This window comes from Nycticebus coucang, chromosome 7 (assembly GCF_027406575.1).
Source record: "Nycticebus coucang isolate mNycCou1 chromosome 7, mNycCou1.pri, whole genome shotgun sequence".
In the NCBI taxonomy this organism is placed as follows: Eukaryota; Metazoa; Chordata; class Mammalia; order Primates; family Lorisidae; genus Nycticebus; species Nycticebus coucang.
The window spans coordinates 26,593,225-26,619,878 of record NC_069786.1 but is presented as its reverse complement, the minus strand read 5'-3'; the positions used below and the strand labels follow the sequence as shown (position 1 = coordinate 26,619,878).

The 26,654-nt window shown below is 44.3% G+C and overlaps 1 protein-coding gene across 4 annotated transcripts in view; it reads right to left on the bottom strand.

Annotated features, from left to right (window-relative positions):
* The window catches only part of MGAT5 (alpha-1,6-mannosylglycoprotein 6-beta-N-acetylglucosaminyltransferase), a 353,367-nt gene that overhangs the window by 6,192 nt on the left and 320,521 nt on the right, over positions 1 to 26,654 (bottom strand). For all 4 annotated transcript variants that reach the window (XM_053596771.1, XM_053596769.1, XM_053596772.1 and 1 more), the window contains 3 exons: positions 16,808 to 16,924; positions 12,024 to 12,098; positions 901 to 1,058 (listed from right to left, as the gene is read on the bottom strand). In XM_053596771.1, coding sequence (XP_053452746.1) covers positions 901 to 1,058; positions 12,024 to 12,098; positions 16,808 to 16,924 — 350 coding nt within the window. The remainder of the gene's footprint in view (positions 1 to 900; positions 1,059 to 12,023; positions 12,099 to 16,807; positions 16,925 to 26,654) is intronic.

Here is a 26,654-nt window from a genome sequence, read left to right as displayed (position 1 = left end):
CACGCCAGCTCCCCCTTTCACCCTCCAACGTGAGTAGAAGCTCCCTGACGCCTTCACCCAGAAGCAGATGCTGGCGCCATGTTTCTTACACAGCCTGTAGAGCCCGGGGACCGAATAAACCTCTTTTCTTTATACATTCTCTAGTCTCAGATGTTCCTTTAGAGCAGCGCAAAATAGACTAAGACAGCAAGCAAAAGGGCAACAAATTCCAGGAATACTGACGGCCCCTCCCGTGCACAGCCCTGGGCCAGCGTGCCTGGTGCCGCACCCACCTTGCTGCCATGGGACACGGCAGAGTCAGGCCTGCTCAGGCCTGCCATGTACCATGTGCCAAAGTTCCGGAACAAACTGTAAAAGGGAATAGGATCACAGGAGGGGAAGGCAGTCCACGGAGTTTGTTGTGAGCACTTTTGTGCCAGCTCCTTCTCCATATTTCTCATTCCTTTCTGACTCTGGGGTCAAAGACTGCCACTTGTCCCCTGCACCGTTCAGGCTCTGCTGGGGGCCCTCTGGAGATCCCACTGCCACCAGGGCTGTGAGTGTGGCTCTGTGCCCACCTCTACTCTCACTGTTCTAGGGGCCGACATCAACAAACTAAACACCTCCCACAATCTCCAAGCCCAGACAAGGCACTGTTTATGCAAATACAGCACCACCATTCACAATCTAAACACATCCACCGGCCAGTGCCCCATGACCTCACAGTGCTTGACATAACAACATTGGGCTACTCTCTCTGGGGGAATGTGCTGCATCCCGCTCCTTTCTCCTGTCTTGTCCCCGGAGTCCACAGCCTGGAAACTGAAACCTGGGCCACTCCCCCACAGCTCCCCGAGAAGGTAAGCTGGAGTCTACAGAGGCTGAGCTATCCACCTCCCCACTCCAACCCCAGACACTTACTTCAGCATGTCCTTGTCCTTGTTGAGGTGCTGGAAGAAAGAAGGCTCGCAGATGAGCTGGCTCTCCTGGCACACCTGCTTGCAGGACTGGCCGGGCTCAGCAAGCTTCACCTGCAGGGCACTGAGGGGCGGCCACATCACTTGCCCATGGCAGAAATCCTACAATGATAGACAACAAAGCTGCTGGTGAAGGGAGCAAGGATACGACTGGCAACGGGCGGCCCCACTCTGGGAGAGCGAGGGAGAGAAGAGGCAGGGCAGGACAGGATTGGAACGAGGCTGACCTCTAACCCTACCCCGAGCCAGTTACCAGCTTCCTTGACCACAAGCGGGGACAACAATAGTGTCTTCCACACAGGGCTGAAGGAAAAGATGGATGCTAGTGGTGTCCACCCTGAGGCTCTGGGGCTACAGGAACATTATTTGAGAACTGTTTTGCTTATCTGTGGTGCTGGATGGTGTGAAAATTATGCACAAAACTTTTTTGCTCATCAGCTTTCATTAGTGTTTGTGTTTTTACTGCGTAGCCCAAGACAACTCTTCTTCTTCTAATGTACAGCAAAGAAGAAAAAAGGTTAGACCCCATGGATTGTGTATACACCAGACCTGCCCATGAAAGGGCTATTCATGACCATCGTCACCAATAGTTACGCAGTCTGGCTACTTAGAGCCTGTGCCCTCCAAGGCCCATCCTCAGGCCACCTCCACCAACAGGTCTGTTCACTCCTCTGATTCCAGAGACACTACATCTACCCTAACCTGGCAGGACATCATTTCAGGAGTGCTAGTTTTATCTTCATGGCAAGATTGTGACGTCATGAGCTAAAGGTTCATGCCGAGAGACGGCAGACGTGGTGCTCTGCTTGTCACCTGACGTGGCACTACACCCTTGCAGGGACTCAAACAATGACAGTAAGTCCTCATTTAAAGTGTCCACAGGGTCTTAGAAACTGACTATAAAAAAGCCAATTTTACCACGGGCTAATTGACATAAACAAGAGTTATTCCTACAGCATAATTCTGGTCATGAAAATATCACCAAACTTTTAAGCAAAGGTCTAAAAGATTTTTCATATAAACACTGAAATAAAGAGCTATGCATACATTTAAGAAAGATTAATAAAAAAAAGACAATTACTATTTTTTGGAGAGTCTGTAAGTGCTAGTGGTCTTGAGTGGTAATGAGTTTAATCAAGAAATAAAAGGCCTATAGAGCAAAACTTATTGGGAGCTCTCCTCCCCCCAATAGTTGAAGAACAATCACAAATCGCAGGCTCACGCAGAGCTTGGTGGGGGATCATTTATTATGTTTTCAGTACGTAATTATCATATACTTTACAGAGTTTTATTGTTAAAATCACCTGTATTCATTCCTGTTTTGTCTGGTTCAGCATCAATGGGTCCCAGGGGCTCCGGGTGCAAGGCAGAGAGCCCTGGACAGGACACCAGCCCATGGCAGGATGTGCTCACACACACCCTCACATCCATTCAGACGGGGATCATGCCAGGGGTACTCAAATTTTTTAAACAGGGGGCCAGTTCACTGTCCCTCAGACCGTTGGAGGGCTTGACTATAGTTTAAAAAAAAACAACTATGAACAAATTTCTATGCATACCGCACATATCTTATTTTGAAGTAAAAAAACCAAAACGGGAACAAATACAATCACACCGCTACATGTGGCCCGCGGGCCATAGTTTGAGGACCCTGGTAGACATTTCAGTGAACTTCACTGAGAACATCTTTGGGATGTGGGAGGAAACACAGTAACCAGAGAAACCCCACACAAACACGGGAGGACACGCAAACTCCACACTGACAGTGGCCCTAGCCAGGAATTAATTTTTTTCCTCATTGATTTTACAACAAAATGACTTAGAAGAAAACTACATCATTCCAGGTTCTGCTGTGTGACATTCTACCGATTGAACAACTAGAGGAATAGTCTGAGCAGTGTGAGACAAGGAACACAGCATCCCCGGGAGAGAGGCGTGGAGGCTGCGCAGAACAGGGCAGAGCCAGTCCTCCCATGGCGCGGTGGGAGGGGAGAGAACCGGCCAGTCCGAGGAAGACTTGGAGCTGGAGAGAGGGCTGGGGGACCAGGGAGCCCTCCGGGACCTCTCTCTGACCTGTCCCCCCAGTCTCATTTCAGCTGCACCTGGAGTGATTCTGGCCCACTTGCAGGAACTTGCCCCGGGCATGTGTAGAGAATCCCGTATAGGACGGCAAGGGATGCTGGCACAGCAGTGTTGTCAGAACAACTCAGAAAAGTCAGAGGGCTGTATTTAAATAGAAAACTGTTTTAGGACAAGTACCACCAGAGAAGAGGCAGATTTCTTTGTGCCAACAGGGGAACATCTCCAAGGCGTCCTAAAGTGAAAGCAGAGTGAGGGACGGAGGGTTAGTGTTCCGCTGCAGTGAGCCCTGGGAGGAGGTTCACAGACGCGTGAACACACGTGCTGCTCCGAGAACCTCTCCTGCTGGTGGAGCTGCCCTCGGAGTGACAGGGTCAAGAGTGGTAAGGAAATGTACCTTTCAGTGTGTGTCCTTCTGGGATATTTTACTTTTCTGCACGCTTCCTTTCCTCCCCCAGTATGGGGGAGCTGGTGGGTTATCTCAGAGCCCAGAGCTCCAGAGCACTGGTGCAGACAGAGGAAATGTTTCCCACGCCACCCTGTCCGTCACATGGAGGGTGACTGCAGGAGCACGAGGGCCCCAGCTGTGTATAAAAGGGTTGCTGAGCACAAAGCTGAGGGCAGCATTGTGGGGAGGCATCCAGGAGCATCTTCCCTACCACTTATGTTTTGAGTTTTTTTTTTTTTTTCTAAATACCTTGTGCTTAACTTTAAATGATCCAAAGTCAACAAAAAAATGAGCAAAGCAAAACCTGCCCTGGGTTCTGCAGGCAGTGGGCTCGGAGAACATGTCCTGTTACCAACTATGTAAACCTTTGGGCAAAATACACAACAGTCTGTGGGGCAGTCCTGAAGGGTTATCAGTGAGCAGGCGGGAGGGAGCCGGGAGTCGGGCTGGGACTCGGGCTCCCAGCTGTGGGACTTCACAGCTGGCTGCTAAGCTCTGCCCACTCTTGCACAAAACATGAGGATAATACCATCTGCCCTTCATTCCTTATGTAATTCCCGTGAGATAAAAATGAGGTGACTGGGAAGAAGGCGCCTGGAGACGCTAACAAATGTTCCAAGGATGACCATTACTTGGTGCCAGGGTCTGGAGCTGCCAGCTGAGCTGCCTGGATCATATCTGCGATTTCACGAACATCTATGAGAGCCACCCTCAGGTGCTGGGCACAACTGAAAAGGAAGCCTGGTGATAAGCATCTTCTCATGCATGGGTGTCGGCACCCTGATGCTCGCAGAGGCTGGACGTCTTCCATTTCCTTCAACCACAGCACAGGCTACGGCGGCAATGCTGACTTGCCTTATCTCCTCCCTCTGAGCAGTCGCTCAATTACTCGTTCATGTGTTCATCCCACAAATACTTGTGAGAGGCAGAAAGGCATCAGGGTTCAGAGCTCACGCTGCCTAGATCTGAATCTTAGCTCGTTTGTCACTTCACGATGATGTGAAAGGTGCCTGACACATATCACACCACATATGTGTGGGCCGTCACCATTACTATGTGTGCTCTAGGCCCTGGTGTGTGGGGGGATTACTTGGTACACAAAAGGAACCCAATCCTCTGTCTTCATTCAGGGAGGGAGAAATAAAAACAAAATAGATAAGTCAAGTATATGTCATATGATAAAAGGCAGTAGGTGAAGTCAGGGTGGGCATGTTAATCCCAGCACTTTGGAAAGCCAAGACAGGAAGCTTGCTTGAGCCCAGGAGTTCCAGGTTGCAGTGAGCTTTGCAGGGAGCTATTATCATGCCACTGCACTCCAGCCTGGGTGACAAAGCAAGACCCTGTCAAAAAAGGTGGGGGGCAGCAGCAGTGAGGGTGGGGGTGTCTACATAAGGCATCATTGCAAAGGCAGCATTTGAGAAAAGACCTGGGTGAAGAACTAAGCCACACAAGTATCTAGGAAGAACATTCCTGGAGGAGGAAAACCCAGATCAGAAGCTCTGACAAAGCAGTCTGTTCTAGGAGGAGTGGGGTATTCTGGTGGCTTGGGCAGAGTGTGTATGCCGTGGGTGGGAGGTAGGAGGTGGGAGCGGGAGGCAATGGGGTCTGGGCAGGGGGTCCTGGGGAGGCAGAGCACCAGAGATTCAGGAGTCAATGTAAAGCCCTGGCTTTCCCGCACAGTGTGAGATGGAAGCCACTGGAGACTTCTGGGCAGCAGACTAGCTAGTGGGACCCACAGTGCTGGAAACAGAGCTGCTGCTGCACCCCAGGAGAGAGAGCAGGGCTGAGACCAGGCACAAGCACCTATGCTCAAACCTGCAAAACACACACGTACACAGGCTTTGAAGCTGCCTTCATTCATTCAAGGCTTTCCAAATGATCATCAAAAATACAAACATGAAGGTGACACAGTTGCTGGCTCAGAGGTTTAGTACACGGTCTAGTAAGAGAGGCCAACCTTAAAAAAAAAATCACAGAGCAGCACAAAACATGTGCTCAAGCAAGATGCACAGGCCACTTGGAGGAGGGACAGGATTAACTCTAGGGAAGCGTGATGGTGACAGCAATCAGAGAAGACATCCAGGGACAGGAACTTCCGGACTGGACTTTGCAGGCTGCATAGAAATTAGTAGCTTTTCACCAACATGATCTTTTGCAGATACCTGGTGCTCAATAAAGACTGTTGAACCAAATGATTTTAGAAGCATCCTGGGGCTTTGATAGCAGCAGCCGGAGAAAAGGAGACTATTGCAACCTAGCAAGCTTCTATGCCACTAGAATGAGACATAAACAGTTATTTCCAATCTGGTTAACAAGTCCACGTAGAACACAGAACATCTGCATTCCTTCCTAACAGTTATTTCAACCAGTCACCAAATTTCCCTGAATATGCCTGATTGTTCTGGAATATCCATCCATATGACAGCCATAAACCATAGTAAGAAAGGTCTATTAACCAAAAAAATTATGAGAGAAAACAATGTTCTAAACAAATAAACACAATCTGCTGTGAAGAGGTAAGGGCGGTGCCTCTGTAGTAACCAAGGCTAATTAAGAGCAGGGAGAAAACACTGCTCACGAAAATACCACAAGGGCTGAGGTGGAGGTGGATCCCTGGGAGCAGCTCTAGCAGAGGGGCTGGCTTGTCCCAACCAGGATGTCCCTCCCTCTTGGTTGGCTGGGCCCGGGAAGAGGGTCATCAGCTTGGAGCAAAGTGGAGAAGCAGGAACTGAAGGGCCAAAAGGAGAAGGCTGAGCAGTGTGTGATGGGGCCTGCTCCACAAGCCCTCAAGCCCCTGCACAGGCCAAATCTCCAACACAGTGCCTTGGGAACAGTGGATTTCTGTGGAAACCACACTGTTTGGAACCAAGAGGACAGGTTTGGATATACGTGCCTAGAGGCAGAAGCTAGAGGAAAGCCGACCAGGAATTTGCAAAAAAAAAAAGGAGAAAGAAGGTTGGTAGAACAGGTCCCAGATCATGAAGATGGGGTTTGGGCCCCGTCCAGCCAGCTCTCTGAGGGCTGTAGTACACGCATTATTTGTGTTATGCTGGGAAATCCAGCGTCTGGCACAGGAAGGGTTCAATGAATGTGAAGTGGCTGCCTTAATCGCACCTCTGCTGCCAGGTTGGATCCCCCAATATTCAGTCTGAACTGTCCCTCAAAAGGAAGTGACTTCTGTCCACAGGCAGCCCCTGGTGCTGTTTCCCCCAAGGAACTGTGAATTTGTGTTTTCACAAAGGCAACAGAGGGCGCTGTAAAGCTGAGCAACACGGAATATCTCTACCCATGCAAATCCACAGAGAGGCAAGCTCACCCTCAAAGAGCCAGAGGTAAATCTACCATATTCATGCTCTTGGCCACCAGGCACCTACCAGAAATGCAAACACACAGCACACAAAGATCTCATGGACAGCACTTACCATACAAGCCAAAGGTAGGAATAACCCAAATGCCATCAACTGGTGGATGGATAAACAAACTGTGGTATATCTGTGCCACGGCACAGCACCCAGCAATAAAGAGATGTAAGGGCAGATATCTGCTACCTCCTGGATGAACCCCCAAGACAAGTGAAAGAAGCCAGAAAAATCCAGAAAAGGCAAATCTAGAGAGAGATAAAAGAGATCAGTGGTTTTTCAGGGCTGGCGCAGGAACAAGGACTGATTTTAAACAGGCACAAATGAGCTTTTTGGAGTGCTGGAAATATTGCAAAGCGAGATTGTGGTAGAAACTGCACAACTCTACCAATTTGCTAAAAACAGTCATTGAATCGTACCCTAACACACAGTGAGTTTTAAGGGTCTGTAAATTACATTTCAGCGAGGCCGTCTGAAGAACACACCTTGCTGGTTTCTGGGCTTCTGGGCTCCTGTGCAGCAAGTAGCTGTCTCACAGCGCCTCCCAGGCCCTGCGCTTAGCGCATGTCACATGTATCCGTCTGTAGACTCCTCCACCAACCCCACGGGCCAGGTAGCAAGATCCTCATTTCACAGATGAGGAAGAAGCACAAACACGTAATTTGCCTAAGGTCAGATACAGTGGCAGCAGATGTGATCCAGCCTCCAGGGTCCAGCACTTAATCATTACCACTACCACCACCACCACCCCATCAGCAGGACCAGCCAAACAGTGGCCATTGATTTTTCAAGCAAGTGTCAATCTTTTCTAACTCCTTTTCTTCTTCTCTAGAACTGTGTACCCCCATCACCCTGGGACTCTCCAGACAACAGGCTTGTCCTTGCATCTAGAACACTCCCCAGGGAGTTCATTATGGGCTCTGATGAACAAACAGCCTACAGCTTCTGCAGATTCCACAGCTGCTCTCGGAGTTAACTCTTTCTTACCCTCCATCTCTCCAGAATGCTTTTCACATAAATCACAAAGCTGTTTACAAACACACATGACTGAGGTTATACCTAGTGGAGGTGTCCAACCTGTGGCCCCCAAGCTGCATGTAGATATGTGAGGATGTTTTTACTTATCAGATATCATGGAAATTATGCATGGAACTTTTTCTTTGCTCATCAGCTTTTGGTAGTGTTTGTGTATTTAATGTGTGGCCTAAGACAACTCTCCTTCTGATGTCTGGCAGAGAAGAAAAAAGGTTGGACACCCTTTCATAGGGTCTTTATAGGCAACAGAACATAGGGTCTCGGGCACATCTGTGGTTTTTAGAAACCAATCTGAACATTGCCATTGCTCTGACAGAAGTTGCTATACTCTCTGGCCTGAGGCCAATACATAAGATTTTCCCAAGAAACGTATAATGAAAACCTTAACATGCCCAGACACACACTCAGGATAGGGAATGATAGTGCTTGCTCTTTATTACAAAGAATTTCCCTTTGTTGGAGACAATGCCTCTTTCAGAGAACTGATCTAAAAAAAGCATGCAATCCAGATCAATATTTTAATAAAGTCAGAGGGTATTAGGGAGAACAGTGGTCCCCCCACCCTAGGGCTGTGAGACTTGCCCCCGGGTGCCTGCATCCAGGTGTGCTAAGGTGGGTTTCCTGCTGGAGACTTCAGCTGTACACTTAAGCCTGGGGTGGTCTCCACTGATGTCAGTTGGCTCCCTCTGGCTCCTGCTGCCTTGGCTGAGCGTGACAGACAACCTCGAAAGGTTTCTGGGGTAAAAGGGGCTGTGTTCTCCGTACAGATCACAGGGAGGACTCTGAAGGCAGAGCCCAGCCTAATTAGAGCTGATGCAGGAAGCTCCTCCTGGGAGCTGTAGGCTTTCCTGCTCATACAGGAGCACCTTCCTTCCATCCTCTTTGCTCTTTGAAGATATTCCTCTAGCTGTAAATAATAACAAAGTCTCTAAGCTCTAAAAAACTGAGGCCTGGAGCCAGAAGATAGTCAGAAGATCCACTCTGTGAACCAATGGGGTCTCTTCCTCTGGCATCAGGGGAACATTCTGGGTTCAATAGAAATCCTGAGATGAACTCAAAGCAGGCCCTTTTATAGTGTAGATCACTGAGAGGCTGTTTTATAAAAATGTTTTTTTCAAACAACAATTTGATAGCACCCCTGCCCTTCATCCTGTAGCTTCCTCTTGTTCCAGAATCAGATCTGAATCCTTCTTCCAATCCTCTCTTCCTGCTCTGCTGCCTCCTCTTAACCTCACCTCTCTGGTCATAGCTGAATTTCCTACAGTTGACAACGACTTCTCTTCATCTGCAGTCCTTGACTTGTCCAGCCCTGCCTGTGCCCCCAGCTTGCCTTCAGGACTTGCTTCCCACGAGATGTCCTCAGACACTATCTCCCATCTCTCCCCCACCCTACCCTGCTGGCTGGGCCATGAAATCCTGAAGCACCCTGCACACTTCACTATTACTGGGCTCAACTCAGCTGGTGATCTTGCCTGGGGACCTGGCTGCCTCCTCCACGAAGCTCAAAAGCTACCTGAGGGCAGAGATGGGGTCTTTAACATGTTTCCTCCCCAACTGCCAGCACAGCCCACAGCACAAACATTCACAGAGTGGACAAATGAATCAGCACTAGAAGGCAAAACAGCAATCTCTGAATTTCTATGAACTGCAGCTCTCTGTAGAAAAGTCTTCATTCAGAGGTAAGGTAGGGTGGGCACTCTTATTAGCATGTTTTCAGATGACAATTTTAGTAATGTGTTTTGCCAACCAAAAAGTCCAAGACAAGCTTCCTGGCTCTTGAGACGCAGGAATAAAAAGTACACTCACTCGCCTCTTGTTCGTGCACCCACTCTTTCCCCTGGGCATCATTGTGTCAGGCAGGGCGCAAGGGACCCAGAGGTAGCAAGAAAGGTGGGACCGCTGTGGCCTGGAGCATTTCCAAAGGTCTACCAGGGGAACATGACCTTCTTAGTGATAGCCTTACAGAGGACTTGAGGACTTTTAAGGACTCACTGGGATTCATGAGCCTCTGGGAAGAAATAAATGCCTTCAAATAAACTTGACCAAGAGTCACTTATGCCAAGAGGAAGTGGAGGTAGGAAAAGAGGAGGAGAGCTTCCACAACAGCTGCAGGGATCCAAGACAGCGGGTACCAAGTGCTGTCTAAAAATCCACTGTCAAAGGGGAACCCACAGCCCCTCTCCACCTGCAGGAAGGATGTGTGGCTCTTGGACGTAAAACAGGATGGGAAGCCCAGCTCTGGAACACCTGCCATCTCCTGAGCCCCGGCAGTGCTGCTGGTGCAGACTTAGCCCCACACCAAATCAGCATCAAATACAGATTCTATAGCTTGTGAGCCTGATTGACCGTGATTCTCGCATTCTACCATCTAGAGCAGTGGTTCTCAACCTGTGGGTCACGATCCCTTTGGGGGTCAAACGACCCTTTCACAGGGGTGGCCTAAGACCATCCTGCATATCAGATATTTACATTACGATTCATAACAGTAGCAAAATTACAGTTATGAAGTAGCAACGAAAATAATTTTAAAGTTAGGGGTCACCACAACATGAGGAACTGTATTAAAAGGTCGCGGCATTAGGAAGGTTGAGAACTGCTGATCTAGAGTGTGGGGTAATTACTGTCACTTCCTGGGATGAGATATAGTGACGTGTTTGTACACGTAGGCACAGAATCTGTATGGATGTGGTGGGTAGAGTTATTATTCTGGTGTCATATACGAGCAGCATGGTATCATATGAGTGAGATGATGAGCCAAATGATGAGTGTCCATGTATACATATACATCATATTAATAGTTATATTAGAATACAGTGTCCTACGCTATAACACTGTCCAGCATGCTGTATCAAATCACCAGCACTAGTACTAGTACTAGTCTGCATTGACTGAACACCATGCGCCAGTCCCTGTTCCAGGGACTTTCAGTGCATTAGGAAGGAAGTAGGTCCTGTTATGATCCTGATTTCACAGAGGAGGAAACTAAGGCACAGAAAAGCTGAGCCACATGCCCCAGTCATACAACCAAAAACTTGTGGTGTCAGGAGTTGAACCCAGGTGTCTGGAAGGCACAACATGCCCTCTTGCCACTAAACAAAAACTCGTCATGCCAAAGGCGCCACCCTGGGCACATGACCCATGGCTCCCCCTCCGTGGGGGCACCCAGGGCTGCTGGCTGCTCACCACAGTTTGTCTCCTCAAACCACCACCTCTTCCTTTGAAAGCCCCCCCTTGGGCCTACAATACATCTACCTAGATTTTTAACACACCATCTCTATTTTCAGCTTGTACCATCCTCATGCTCCATTGTAAACAGATCCCTTGATCATCTTAAAAGACTCTGTGCTTTGCTCTTTAAGAAAAGCCTCTTATTTCTAGAATTTGGTTTAAGAGTTCATATTCCCTTCTTCTTGAGGGTTCTGAGTCATCTATTTCCAGCTCCACATTGCTTTTGAAGCTCAAGGACTTAAAATGCTATAAAACGGTAGCGATGCTCTCCTGGCCTTTACTTCTCAGAGCACAACCTGCAATCTCCAAACCCTGCTGGGGGTAGTGGGACTCTAGGCACCCTGCTTTGGAACTGAAGTCCTGCTTTTATCTGTTTTATGTACCTAGGTTTCCGGCTAAGGTTTCACTTGAAAAGGTCCTTTCTTAAAAGAAGTTTGAAAACCACTAAAAAGTCCTAACATGTTTAGAGTTACCAAACATTAATGAAATGCTTAGAAACCACTGGTTTCAGTTCTTGCTTTTCTTAGGGTAAGAAATGAAGATAAGGTGGGACCAGAGAGCCACCTATCTGTCTCTCTCCCCTCCACAATCTTTATATGTCCTCAAAAACCTGCTCAGGGCACAGGCCCTAATGGTCAGTGATATCTAAGTCATGACCGTCCAGTCTCTCCTGTTGGAACTTTCCACTTGATCTTTCACTGTCATAAAGACCATATCCCCAAGGGAAAGCCTAGTTCCCTTGGGTGACCATGGCACTGCTGCCTTTTGAATGCCAACAAAGCATTATCTCACTTCTAGAGTCTTCCAAGGCAGAAAAATCACCACAGAAACCCAGTGAGCTCTTAACTATTCCTAACAGCCCTGGGATAACAGGAAGCAAGACTCAGGAAAGAAAGATGGATTTCTAATGAGCTTTACCTGTTTTTCGATGAAAGCATTGATTCTCTGTAGCATCCCCTCGCATGTAAATTCATATGGCATGTAAGGCTCGATCTGTGAAAACAGAACATGGTTCCATGAAGGAGGACGACAGGGAACATGTGACACTCACCCATTCCTCCACTGGTCCACTGTCATACAGGTACCAACCATTGGAGGCTGCTTCATGAGGGTTAAAACTATGCGCTGGAAGCCAATAGAACTGGCTTATGATCTCACCCTGCTCCTTCCTAGTTGTGGATCCTGAGCAAACTACTTGCCATCTCTAAGCCCCAGGTGCCTTATATATAAAAAGGTGATAAAATAAACCCATTTCTTTGAAGCTTTGAAGATCGTATGGGGGGAACAAAGATGCGAGGCTTAGTGTCTGCAACATCAGAGGCATTCAACAAAAAGCAGTGATTGTCACTTGCCATCAGGGAAGCTCCATGGGGTAAAGTCCATGGCTAATGGACCATCTTTGTATCCCAGTGCACAGCAGTGTGTTACGTGTGGAGACTTAAACCTCTGAATGCATGGCTGCCATTTTTAAGGACCCATAGCAGTGACAAAGGCAATGGTCTGCATTAGTAGGTGAGGACATACTAGCACATCCCCAAAGAACACATGGTGCAAAATAAAAGCGATAAAGTGCCACAAAGAGCTCAGCTAGAGGGAGGCCAGAAGGTCAAAGCTGACTTCTGCTCTGGCTGGGCTTTTAAGGCCAGCTATGAACCTAGCAAGCTAAGACTGGGAGAGCCAAGTTGCCACAGATACCCCTGGTGGAAACAAGTAGTATGAGATTTGACTTGACAGTAGGAAGGTGGAGCTCAAGACCATGATGCTGGCGAGACTAAGTTGGAAAGAGTCATTGGATTTCCACAAAAGCCTTCATATTTCTAAATGAAGGTACCTCGATTTCTTTGAGGGGAGCAGGAAACCCAGGAAGGTGCTTCATTGGGGTGGAGGAGGTAATCTGATCAATATTGTGATACCAGAAGGGAAAGAAATGTGGGTTTTATCTATGCTGCAGTGTTTCCCAACACCAAGACCTGTGTTTTCAGTGCGTTACCAGTGTGAAATGAAAATTTCATTTCTGAGGAAATCACCAGCAATCTAGTCCACTTCAGCTTCAGAGAGCCCAATAGCACCTGTCAGGGACAGGGAAGAGGGGCACAGCCAGCAGCATCCTCCTCAGTCTACATTTCCCTAGTTTGAACCCACAGGGAAAACTGGACAAAACATCTGTGAGTTGAAGCTTGTTGAGCTGAAAATCAACAGAGAAGACATTTCTCAGTGGGCACCCCAGCAATTGTTTTCAGGACATCCTCTCCTCTTATGTGTTGAATCACATTACATTTGAAATCTTCAGCCATGATTTCTAAGATTTTCATGCCTACAAATACACAACTAGATGGTGCACCATGCAGCTGGGGTGTCAGCCATACCTGCCCATCTCTGTCTGGAGAGATCTACAAAGGCTGAGCCCTAAGTACTATAATATCACAGCAGACGATTCTATAAGAACAAGGAGGTTGCTCAATTCCTAGATAGCTCATCTCCCAAGAGCTCAGGATGCTTTGAAGAACTACATTTTATGTCCTCAGCTTGCTCCCTCTATCCCAAGCTTTTAAGCTTACTGTTCCCTCTTTGACTCAGATACAATTCCTCATAAAAACGTAAAATTTTTATTTTCTTTTAAAGGATATTTTCTAGACCCATAAGGTGGCTCCAGAAGCTTTCTGTAACTCACCTGGAGATAAATTTCCTTCTAAAGAGTCATAGAAGAATTAAAAAGAAAAAAGAAGCTATATGAAGTAAAGACCATGGCATATCTAGGTTCTTTTATCAGTGGACAAACAGAACCTTTAGAATGGGATACTGTTGGTGGTCATCTTTCATGAGACCACAACACATCCAGTTAAGTGGGAACCACAGTGAGTGCCCAAGTGCCATTCTGATAACATATTCCAAAGGCATCCATTGAAAAGAAAGTGAATTAATTCAAAGGGCTCAATGTAAGAAATACAGAAAAATGGCTCTTTATCTGTTCTCCTACCAACCAAGCCCTTTTTAACCAAAGGGATGCTGACTGGTCCCAATTCACTCTTTTAAAGCATATGAAGCCAAACAATTTACCCATAATGGAAAAAAAAAAGGAAATTGTATTCTCAGGCCACCTCTGCCAGCAAGTTCACTAGCTCCCTGCTGTGGATGGAAGCAGGCAGGGGTCTCTGTGTGAGAAAGCTCTCCAGACCCGCCCTGGCTTTGGGAAGAGGACACACCGGCAAGCCCTGAGGTGGGGCTTGGGGGAAAGGACGGTGGGCATATCTCTGCAGAGCAGTTCTTGAGGAGTAAGTCAAGGCCTCTTAGGGAGATGAATGAAAAGTAAGTGCTAAAACCACACCCAATCACTGAGAAACCCAAGTAGGGCCAACTGTGGCGAAACAAGGGGATGTTCTTGGTCATCCTGCTTTGTGGAAAAAGGGCTGTTCCTCATACAGGAAGGATGCCTGCAGGCTGCACTGTGGAGTTCCTGCTGGCTTTGGAAACTTTCCATTATCTCCCCATCATCTCCTTCCTGAGAGATTTCCTGTCTCCACTCACCCTCCAAGTCAGGGGATAGCTCCTGCAGGAAACTGCCCTCAGATCAGCCTGCATGAGAAACCCTTCACAGTCTGGTGTGACAGGGTGGGCTGGGCATCATTCAAAGAGAGATGGTCTTAGAAATAACTAGAAGATCAGGCTTTGAGTTGTGGCTCCTCTATTTACTAACCATAGGATTTGAGTTAGGCAGATACTGTAATTTCTCTTGATAACTTAAAATGTAAACTAGGTCATGTCATTCCCCTGATCAAAAACTCCCCTTCATACTTATAAAATCCAGACTCCTTATCATAGCCCTATCTATTTTTTTTTTTTTTTTTGGAGCCAGAGTCTTACTCTGTCATCCCGGGTAGAGCATAGGTGTCATGATAATCACTGCAACTTCCAACTCCTGGGCTCAAGCAAGCTTGGTGGGGTATGACCTTGCTGACATTTTGATTTCATATATTTGGTTTCCAGAATTGTGAAAGAATAAATTTCTGTTGTTTTATGCCCCCTAATTCTTTGTGCTACTTTGTTAAGGCAGCTTTAGGAAATTAACAACTGAAGTGACTGGAGACCCAAGAAGGAAGAACCTTAAGCCTCCACAAGGATGACCCTCCAGCACTGAAGCTTCAGATGTGTGGCGGGTATCTTGAGCAGCCCAGTGGGACCAGGCTCTACCTAGCGCTTCTATCAGCTCAGTCACCTGAGTTGGGGACGTTCTATCCTCAACTATGGAGACTGACTGAAACTGGGATGCCCATGTCATCAGTGGGAAGCTGAGAGTTGCATCAAAGTCCACTAACCCACCATCTTTTTAAGGCAGCAGGGAATGGGTGCCAGATCACCACGCTCTTGCTCTCAAGATGTTCTCAGTTACTAAAACTGGCAATTCAGTGGGACATAGACTGGTCATCCTATTCTGTTTCCCAAAAGGAAAGGAAAAGATGGCATCATGCGGGCAAACTGGCTACTCCTCTCAGGCTATATGCCTTTCCAGCCTCCTGCCTATGCCTTGGACCCGTCCCCTTCTGGGTCCACTTCTCGGTTTTGCTTTGCAGATTCATACTCTTCCTATAAGATGAAACTCAAAGAATGCATCTTCCAGGAAGGCTCCCTGCTCTCCACTCCTAGAACTTCTGCATGTTGTTTTTGACACTGAACATATCCTGCCTAGAGTTATGCTTATTTGCGGACATCTATTCCTCGCTTTTCCTCTCCCATCCACGCATTAGGTAAATCCCCGTGCCAGGCACTGGTAATACAGTAGTGAGACTCATGGATTTCTTGCCTGCACACTGCCTGTAGTGGAAATTCAGATCATTAGTAACAAAAAGAGGAACATTTACTATTGACTAAACAGGTATTATAGTGGGACGCATTATATTTAAGCACTTCATATACATTATCTCACTTAATTCTCATTATGTAGATTATAGATGAGGGGATGTTGCCAGGAAGGGGGAGGGATGGAACCCAGAGCCAAACTGTGTGTGCCCAGCCTGTCTTCCCCTAGCACAGCTATACTGCTTCTCTGAAAACATCATGAAAAATGTACAGTGCACGCCAATCTTAGAAGTTCAAGGGCAGAGTATACCTTGATACTGGATAGAGTCCATGGCAGTCTCAGGGTAGGCAGAGAGGATAATTGAACTCATTCCCACTGGATGGTAAGATTCCTATAGGCAAAAAGCCAGCCTCATCCATGTTTATGGAGGCAAATACCTCCCCCCACCCACCCAGAGTGGCTCAGAGGTGCTCTGTGTATGGTAGGTACTTAATGACTGTCTACTGAATTGATCAGAAGAGTCTCAAAATGTTAGTTACAGGTGCCTCATAAAAATATTTCCTAGTATTTCCTTCTACTTTTTTTTGTAGAGGAAACAGGATTCTTCAGGCCTTTGTGAGGACAGCATAATTAGATACCTGAAGCAAGCACATCTCAAGCCCCTGCTTTCTGCCCCTGGCAGCCCAGGGAACCATACAAAAAGGGTCTGTAGAATCCACATCCACATCTGGACACCAGCTCTGTTTCCACTTCACACAACATCCATGAAATTCTAGGGCCAAATCCTATAGCCTGGTGTTTTTCTAACTCCAAGCTAATATGGAAATGTTCCATTTACTAAAACTGACACTTCCCACACATTTCAGGTCATATTACAAATGGGGGAAAGTAGAACAAAAGAAAAGACCTTCTGATTTAAAATCGCTTTCACCGCGTCCTCTACTTCCTCCTGATTGTTGAGGTCGACAGTCCAAACATGTGGCCGGCCGATGAAAACTTCAGCGTAAGGATGCTGGGATGTCAGCTGGAAAAAACAAAACAAAACACCTCACAAACACTTTTTAAAAACATTTGTGTGCTAGATAAAGTGTTGTGCTTTGTACAGTACTGAGCTGTACCTGCATCCTTCCCCCTTGACAATCAAAACCTCCTACGCATTATAAACACATGATAAAACGGTGACGGTTTCCCATGTGAATATCACTTGGGAATAAGACAGTGTCACAACCAGGTGACAAAGAAGCTGTTACAGGTGGCTTTAACTCCCAACAGCACACCAAGAAATAATGAAATTTATTCTTTGCCATAATCTAGCCCTGGAAACCACCAAGATCAAACCATTATCTATTATCTTGGCTAGGACAGAACAGGTAAGCATAGAAAATCACAAGACCAATCAAGCCTGCAAATTCACGGAGGATGAGTAATGGTCATAATGTGACAGAAAGACAAATAAGAGCCTCAGAAAAACAAAATTTTTGGAATGGTTTCAGGAATGATAATTTAGCATGATGTCTGGTAAAGCAAAGAATGGCAGTTTTTGTCCTAAAGGAGGTTTTAGGAACAAAGTGTGTTCAAACAAATCATGTGTGAATATTGGGGATTCTGAGTTCCCATGAAGTGTACATTCTATAAGACAGTTACACTTACGCTTCACTTTTATTTCTACCTCTGTTCTCCTATTACTTTAAGGTCATGGTGTAAAGGAGGAATTCAAGACATCTGTGAGAGCCCGCCTCAGTTACCTTAGCCCGTGGGTGGGAAACATGGACAGAAGATGCCTCCTGGAAGAAATGTCTGCTTCCCATGCAACTTTCAAACGCCCTGTTGGGCTTTCATGTCAGTTCATAGAATCCAACTCTTTGATACTTCCAGGGTCATAATTATCATGTAAACCAAAGTATATCTGTACTTTGTTTTATTTGGAACTTTACCAATGAGCCATTACCATTTCAGAAAACTCATAGAGTTAATACCACTCAAGACATCAGTCTTCAGTAAAACACACCCAAATTAGGCCGCATTTGTAGCTATCCCATTAATAGCAATTATGTACATACATATACTCTTTAGGCCTCTTTTGTAACGTCCATTTAAGCAAAAATGACTAACCATGTTTAGATGAGTGTTTCATTTCCTTTAAGTACAAACATTAATTGTGAGGAGGAATGAGACGCCATATCATCTAGCGTAGTTCTGTACAGGTTGATAACACTGAAATATGTGTTACTTTATTAGGGAATTTTTTTTTTTTTACATTCAAGTTAGAGAATAATTCTCTTGAAATTACATATTTAGGTAAGTTATATGATTTACAAATTTCAGGAGAGAAAACAGACATTATAATATATTTATTATAAAAGGAAATGCTGAATCTGGAAGTGATGAAGCCTTTGCTTTGAAGACCATGGTGGCTTTTTTCCTGCTGACTCCAATGTGGGCTACAGACTGTCTGTAGGCCCATGGAACTGTGGAAACTTCCATTTTTACCTCCTCACCTAGTATTTTGGATTCAACACATACAGATGAAGCCCTGGGCTGGGCCGGGCATTGTGCTGACCACCTGCGCATACATTATTTATCAGCTTTCTCGTGTATCGATGAAGATTCTGAGATAAAGAGGGGTTTACACCTCCCCGAGACCACACAGCCAGAAAGTAGCAGGGCCAATTCAAACCCAGATCCTTCAACAACTTCTTACCTTTAAACAGAAAGGATGATGGTAATTTTAAAGGATGCCATTGCATTCTTGAGACAAAGATAAATGCCCGAGGTAAGCACCAGCCTTTAAACCACTCTCTTAAAATCACCAACCTAAATTCAGGACTGAATTTATGCCCGTATTAGGCCTTTCCTAAAGATGAGCAAAATGTCACACCATTTTCATTTCGTGGTCTGGAAAAGAAACTAATTAGCTTTTCTGATGGAATCAGAGTAAATTAAAGTCACCATCAATGTCACTGTTGAGTAATTTACGTTTTAGCCATCTCTCCCTCCTCCCCTCATTTAAGGTCCTTGCTTATTTACAAGGTTGCTCTAAGCACTTAGAAAATACAAAATGTGGAGCCATTATTACTTTATTCATTTACTTTTATTGAAGGTTACTTAATTTTACGAGTAAGGCATTTTTTTGTGATCCATTAGTTTCCCTCTGAATGTTATGTTCCTCCTTGCTAATTTCTTGAGAACCATCTGATCTAAGCTACTTCACTGTATATCAATCAGTGAATTTACTGAAGTATAGTTTGTAAAAGTAATGAAAATATTTAATAAGATATGACTTCAGAGTGACTATTAAATCTCCTAGGAGAATATGAGTTCTCTTTATGGAAAAAAAACCCCGAAGCCAGAGAAATGTTCTCTCCTGAAATTTTCTACTAGTTTATAAAATGTCAGAAAAATGATCAAGAATCTATTAATACTAATATCTTTTCCAATATAAAGATAATGAGCATTGCAGGTTTGGAAGGAGGGAAGATGGAATAGGTAGTGAGGGATGAATAATTACCTACTGGGTACAAACTTCACAGCCATCCTATATACACTATTCAGGTGATAGATACCTAAAAACCTTGGACTTCACCACTACACAATATATCCATTTAACAAAGCTCTACTGGTACTCTCTAAATCTACTGAAATTAAGAAAAGGATTTTTTGTTATAAGAGCTACAACAAAGATAAAAATCCAATTTATATATAATAAAGTATAACCTACACCATTCATATTACTTAAGGGGTCAGGAAACTTTTTTACCTGAGTAGACATTGTGGTTTAAAAAATTGGTCCAATGTGAAAATAAAAACCCAGCTAAACTCATATTTAGAACTCTAGACTTTCTCTTCTCTTAAAATAAAGGCAAAAAAGAGACAAACATGAACTGATATGCATCACTTATGTGTCTCAATTTATGTTGCTCAACATGAAAGATTTATATAGGCCCTTAGGTTAAGATGTTTCCATTTGCTGAAGAAAAAAGATAACTTCCAGAGGTTTTTTTTTAACCCATAGAAATCTGTAGAACTTTTGACAGTCCTTTCCTCATTAAAAACATCTTTGGTTAGGAGGACTTGGGGGCTTTGTGAGCTGACCGAGCAGAGCAGGGTGGCCCACTTGGCCACGAGACAAGTTCACTGGCCTGGACATCAGGTCTGTCAGACCTTCTCACAGCTGTATGATGCTGCTTCCTTCAAACGGAAGCTCATCTCCTGGCTAAAGCAAACAGACCTTGGGGCCCCCTCGACTTGTCAGCACACATGATTCTCAGGCTTGAGACACCCTTTCCTCCACGTCCTTTACTAAAGCACAGCCCCTCCAGCATGGGCAGTCATTGCAGATGACTGTCGCAGGAATGATCCTGGGTCTCAGTGCCCTCCCCACTCCATAGACAGAAAACTAGTTTGGGGACATCCAAGTAAAATTCAGCAGCTTAGTGGAGACTGGGTATCAGCAGGATTAGAAGAGGATTAAAAATTACCCTTGCACTAAGACGATCTAGCCTGAAGGCTATAACTGTAACTGGTCCTCTCCCATTCCCTATGGCAATTTTGTAATCTACTTAGCTCCACATTAGAGAACTATTATATGATTTTGTGCCTCCACCCTGATGAATTTTTTTTCTAAGCAAAAGACCACCCGCATGACTGAGTCCAGAGACTAGTCTATTAACGCTTTACTTCTTCATTCTGGAAACACCTGCCCTACAATATTAATAAAACCTCTTGAGAATCCGGTTCAGGGTGGCACCTAATCTGCATCTCTGCAGGCTGATACGTGTCTGTGTCTCTGGGTCTCAGCAGACTTTTTCACAGAAACTCTGCATGTTGATTTCTCGACGAGTTCTTCCCTCCACCTCCAGACCTGGGTGGTCGGGAAAGTCTCCTCTTGGGACATTCTAAGTTCACCGTGTCATGGCTCCTGCCTGCGCTACAACACTCAACCATCACCTTTCTTACCTGACCCTGCAACTCCAAATTCACTCCCCTCTCATTCACTTAGCTATTTCTTTATGACCTTCTGCTGATTACACATCTGTCCTATCACTCTTCCATGTCAGAAATGAGGCTCTTAGGAAATAGAAAATGTATACTGATAAATACCCCCAATGCAGCAATTCGTACCATCCTGTGGGGCTACATTAAACATCTGTCAACTGCCCTTCCGTATCCTACCCCCTGAGGGAACCCAGGACTGATGGAGTTGTCTGTGTGAGGTCACTTGCTGAGCAATTATTGAAAGGATCCCATAATCTCTTTCCAATGGAGTCTCATTTAAGGGCTGGTGGCCTCATCTCAAGGGACAGGAGGAATCAAATGCCGGTGCAGCAGCTCCAATGCCTGTTCTCTTTTTACACCACGAAGGATAAAAACCCTCCATGATCTCAGCAAAATGTAAACAACTAAATAATAGCAACCAAAAGAAAATAAAGAACATACTTTTTTGATAACTTTATACTGGCTCATCTAATCTATGTGACATTATATCATTTATTGGGCAATACTTAGATTGTGTTTAAGAGTGTCCTAATTTTTTTTCAGGAACAAATACTCCCTTACTACAAAGTGCCATGAAAATCTTTAGGCCTGGTGTTAAAAAAAGGTGTTACCTGCCAAATTAGTCTAAGATACTTCCCAAAGGGTTGTATGCAGACACTCCAGTAAGAAAAGATACAGATTTCTTTGCTTTTCATGTATTAAAAAAAAACATGGGGGGTGGAATAGAAAATCACCATCAGAACATCACAGTAATAACCATTGCAGAAAAGATCTACTGCTAAATGGTGCAGTAAATGCACGACCAGAGGTCTGAGTAGAAATAGAATAGTCACGAAGTCTCCGAGTATTCCCCCTAGAATAGACAAAAACAGTAGCTTTATGGTGAAGAATTACAAAAAACACTAACTAAGTGATCACAGTTAACATCACCAGTAATAAAACATATTTTTATCATACACTCCTGATCCGATGTGCTAAGAAATACACCCCATACCCTCTTGGGTATTCTTGCCAAAAATGCATAACCTCAAATTCATCACGAGAAAACATTATTGAGAAACAGCACAAAAAGCCCCTTGACCCGTACTCTTTACAAGTGCTAAGGTCATGGTGACAACAAAAGTCTGAATTGTTACAGATTGGAGGAGATTAAAAGAGATGTGACTAGTAATGTAAAGTGGGATCCTAATCAGTTCCAAGAAAAGAAAAAGGATCTTAGCAGAAAAACTGGTGAAGCTGAAATAAAGTTTATAGGCTAGGCCAGTGTTTGCCAACCCTTTTTGATGTCACAGCACACCTGAACCTATATATAAACTATCGTGGCACACTTACTTATGCTCATTTAAAAAGGGTAAAAAAAGAATATACTTACTGTGCTTTGACCATCTTTCAAAAATAATTTAATTTAATTTAATAATGGTCTCCAAAAAACTTTTTTTTTTTTTTTTGAGACAGTCTCAGTAAGTCACCCTCAGTAGAGTGCATCACAGCTCATAGCAACCTCAAACTCTTGGGCTTATGCGATTCTCTTGCCTCAGCCTCCCAAGTAGTTGGGACTACAGACACCCGTCACAATGCCCAGCTATTTTTTTGTTGTAGTTGTTATTGTTGTTTGGTGGGCCTGGGCAGGGTTTGAACCTGCCAGCCTCGGTGTATGTGGCCGGTGCCCTAACTGTTGAGCTATGGGAGCTGAGCTGGTCTTCAAAAAATTTTCATGGCACACAGACTGAAAATCACTGGTCTAGGCAATACTATTGGTACCAATATTGATTTCTTGGTTTTGATCACCGTACCATAAGGAAGCTGGATGAAGGGTACACCTGAACTCTGTGCTACTGGTGCAACTTTTCCATATGATCAACATTATTTCAAAATAAATAAAAAGTAAATTCTAACCACTTTCCTAATAGGTATATACCCACAAGAATGGAAAGCTGGGACTCAAACGGGTACTCATATGCCAAGTAATAGGCGCATTACTCAACAGACAAAAGATGGAAACAACCCAAATGCCTATTAACAGATGAATGGATGAACAAAATGCGGGACACATAAATAATAGAGTATTTAGCCCTAAAACAGGAATGAGATTCTGAGACATGGTACAACATGAATAAATCTTGAAAACATTTGCTAAGTTAGTGAGCCAGACAGAAGAGGATAAATATTATCGGCTTCTACTTACATGAGGTACCTAGAATAGGCAAATTCATAGATACAGAAAATGGAATAGAGGTTACCAGGGGCTGGGAGAGGAGAGAATGGTGAGTTAGTGTTTAATGGACACAGAGTTTGTTTGGTATGATGAACAGCAGTTAATGGTTGCATAACATTGCAAATACACTTAATGCCAGCAAATTTACACTGCAAAAGTATCGAATGAGAAAATTTATGTAGTATATATTTTAGCACTAAAAAGATTTTTTTTAAATAGAAAATTACAAATATTACTTACAATTGGACGTAAGAACTTCAGTGATTTCCTACACCTAAATTAAAACCTATTGATGATTTTGGGCATAAAACAGACATACGGATGAATAGAACAAAACGAAGAAACCAGAAATGAATCCATGCATTTACAGTCAACTGAACAAAGGTGCCGAGAATACACAGGGAAGGAGAATCCCATTCATAAACAGTGCTGGGCAAACTGGGTCTCCACATACGGAAGACAAAATCCTTACCTTGTATCATATACAGAAATCAACTCAAAACGGATTAGGCTTAAATGTAAGACCTGAAACAAGTATCGCTACGAGGAAAAAACACAGGGGTAAAAGCTTCTTGACATTAGTCTGGGCAACAATTTTTGGATATGACACCAAAAGCACAGGCACTAAAAGCAAAAATAGGCAAATGGGATTACATAAAACTAAAAAGCTTCTGCACAGCAAAGGATATAACCAACAGAGTGAAAAGGTAGCTTAATGGTTTGGAGAAACTATGTGTATCTGATAAGAGGTTAGTATCCAAAATATATAAGGAATCTTACAATTCCATAGCAAAAAAAGAAAAAAAAAGAAACAATTAAAAAATGGGCAAAAGAGGCTAGCGCCTGCAGCTCAAGGGCTTAGGGCACTAACCACATACACCAGGGCTGGTGGGTTTGAACCTAGCCTGGTCCTGCCAAACAACAATGGCAACTACAAGAAAAAAATAATCGGGCATTGTGGTGGGCACCTGTAGTCCCAGCTATTTAGGAGGCTGAGGCAAGAGAATCACTTAAGCTCAAGAGTTTGAGGTTGCTGTGAGCTGTGATGCTACAGCACTCTACTGAAGGCGACACAGTGAGACTCTGTCTCAAAAAAAAAAAAAAATGGGCAAAAGACCTGGATAGACATATCTCTAAAGAAGAAATACAAAAGACAAACACATATATGAAAAGGTGCTCAACATCATTAATCATCAGAGAGATGGAAACAGAAACACAAGGAGATACCCCTCATGCCTGACAGAATGACTTTTATCAAAAATCCAAAAGATAACAAGTGTAGTCAAAAATGCAATTTGGACACTGCTGGTGGGAATGTAAATTGGTATACCCATTATGGAAAAGAGTACTGCAGTTCCTCAAAAAATTAAAAATAGAATTACCGTATGATCCAGCAATCCCACTGCTGGGTGTATATCCAAAGGAAAACTCTGCAGGTTTAAGAGATGCGCATTCTCATGTTCAGGATGGCAATTCACAATAGCCAAGACACGGCCCCAGCCTGAGTGTCCACCAATAGACGAATGGATAAAGAAATTGTATGCTGTGTGTGGGGAATATTATTTAGCCCCAAAAAGAAAATCCTGCCAGTTGCAACAACATAGATATACCCAGGGGACATTACGCTAACTGAAATGAGAGCCACAGAGAGACAAATTCTGCGCGATCTCACCTAAACGTGGAATCCAAAGTTGAATTCATAGAAATAGAGAGCAGAATGGTTGTTCTCAGGGGTTGGGGTTGTGTGGGAAATGAGATGTTCCAAGAGAGAGAGAGAAGGAGGGAGGGGGTGGGGGAAGGAAGAGCAGAGAGAGGGAAGAAGGGATGTGGGTGGGGTCTCGGTGAGTGACACACCTTTTGGGGGCAAGGCACAACTGTAAGAGGGACTTTATCTAACAAATGCAATCAGTATAACCTGGTTTCTTATACCCTCAATGAATCCCCAACAATAAATAAATTTTTAAAAAAGGGTACCAAGTTTCACTTATACAACATAAATAAATGTTAGAGATTCATTCTACAGCATTATAACTATAGTTAAAAATACTGTATTGTATATAAAATTTTCCCAAAAGGTAGATCTTAAGCATTCTTACCAGACACAAAAAAGGTATCTGTAAGGTGATGTTAATTACCTTGACCTTAGCAATCATTTCACAGCATATATGTATATTAAGATACCAAGTTGTAAACCTTAAATATAGTATATAATTTTGATGTGTCAAAAACAAATCTTAGGGATGATTTATTAGTCCATTTTCTACTCAAAACTCCGAAGTTTCAAAGAGGTCAGTCATATGCTAAAGCAGAGATTCCTAAACTGAGAGGTTCTCCCTCCCGGGGAGTATCTTTCTAAACCTTTCCGAAGAATAGGCTCTTTAACGGCAGACTGAATGTTCTTGATTTCTGTGCCCCAGCAACTCCCCGCACCTGACACACAGGTGTGCATGAAATGTTGAGCAATAAATGAAAGAACTGACCTCTCTAAAAAAACCATTCCTCTACATGAGGGATTCAAATTTATTATAATAGACGGCAAAACAAACCCACAGTTAGCCCTTGTCAGAGGTTATCTGCGCCACCGATTAACCTTCTTGAGATAATCTATAGATCTCATTGATCTTCCTCCCTCTCCTTTGGCCATTTCACTAATGATAGGGAGAGTCAGACAAAAGAACTCTCAAAATAACCCATTCTATAAATTGGCAAGGTTTCTCACTGATCGATAAAGAATAATCATTGAAAATGCATTTTACATACTATTTGGGAGGTGGGGTCAGGGAAAGTAAGCCAAGAGAGTTAAAAGCAAAATTTAAAAAATGTTATGCTTTAAAAACTGCCCTTCAGTATTGCTGCTACATCACAGGAGAGCTGCCTATCCCTGTAATTCCCCCCTGGAAGGCCCCAAATGACATGGATGCTGTTATGACCTTCTCCTCCGAAGCAGCCTGCACAGCCACTTACTAACTACACAAAAATAATAAGAAAATCAGTGTTACAGTTTCCTGCACACACCTGTTTCTGACCAGATGCAGAAACACCCAGCTTGATCACTCACACTTAGCTGTAAATGAATTTTGTTTATTGCTCTAAATTAAATCCAACTACCCTCAATGGTGATTCATCACCCACTGTGTATTTTCAAGAGGATTGTTGAAGGCAATTCAAAGAAGGTTTGCAAATGGTTTTTAGCAAGGGCAGGATTATTTCTTAGGATGATGCCTGCTGAAGGTGGGTATAAAAGTCAGAAGGCATGGCTCCAATAACCCAAGATACAGGCCAGGAGCAGTGGCTCATGCCTGTAAATCCTAGTACTCTGGGTGGGCAAGGCAGGAGATCACTTGAGCTCAGGAATTCAAAACCAGCCTGAGTAAGCATGAGAGCCTGTCTCCACTAAAAATAGAAAAAATTGCCTGGGCCTTGTGGCAGGTGCCTATAGTCCCACCTTCTAGGAGGCTGAGATAGGAAAATTGTGTGAGCCCAGGAGTCTGAGGAAGCTATGGCACACTAGCCAGGACAACAGAGAGGCTGTCACAAACAAAAA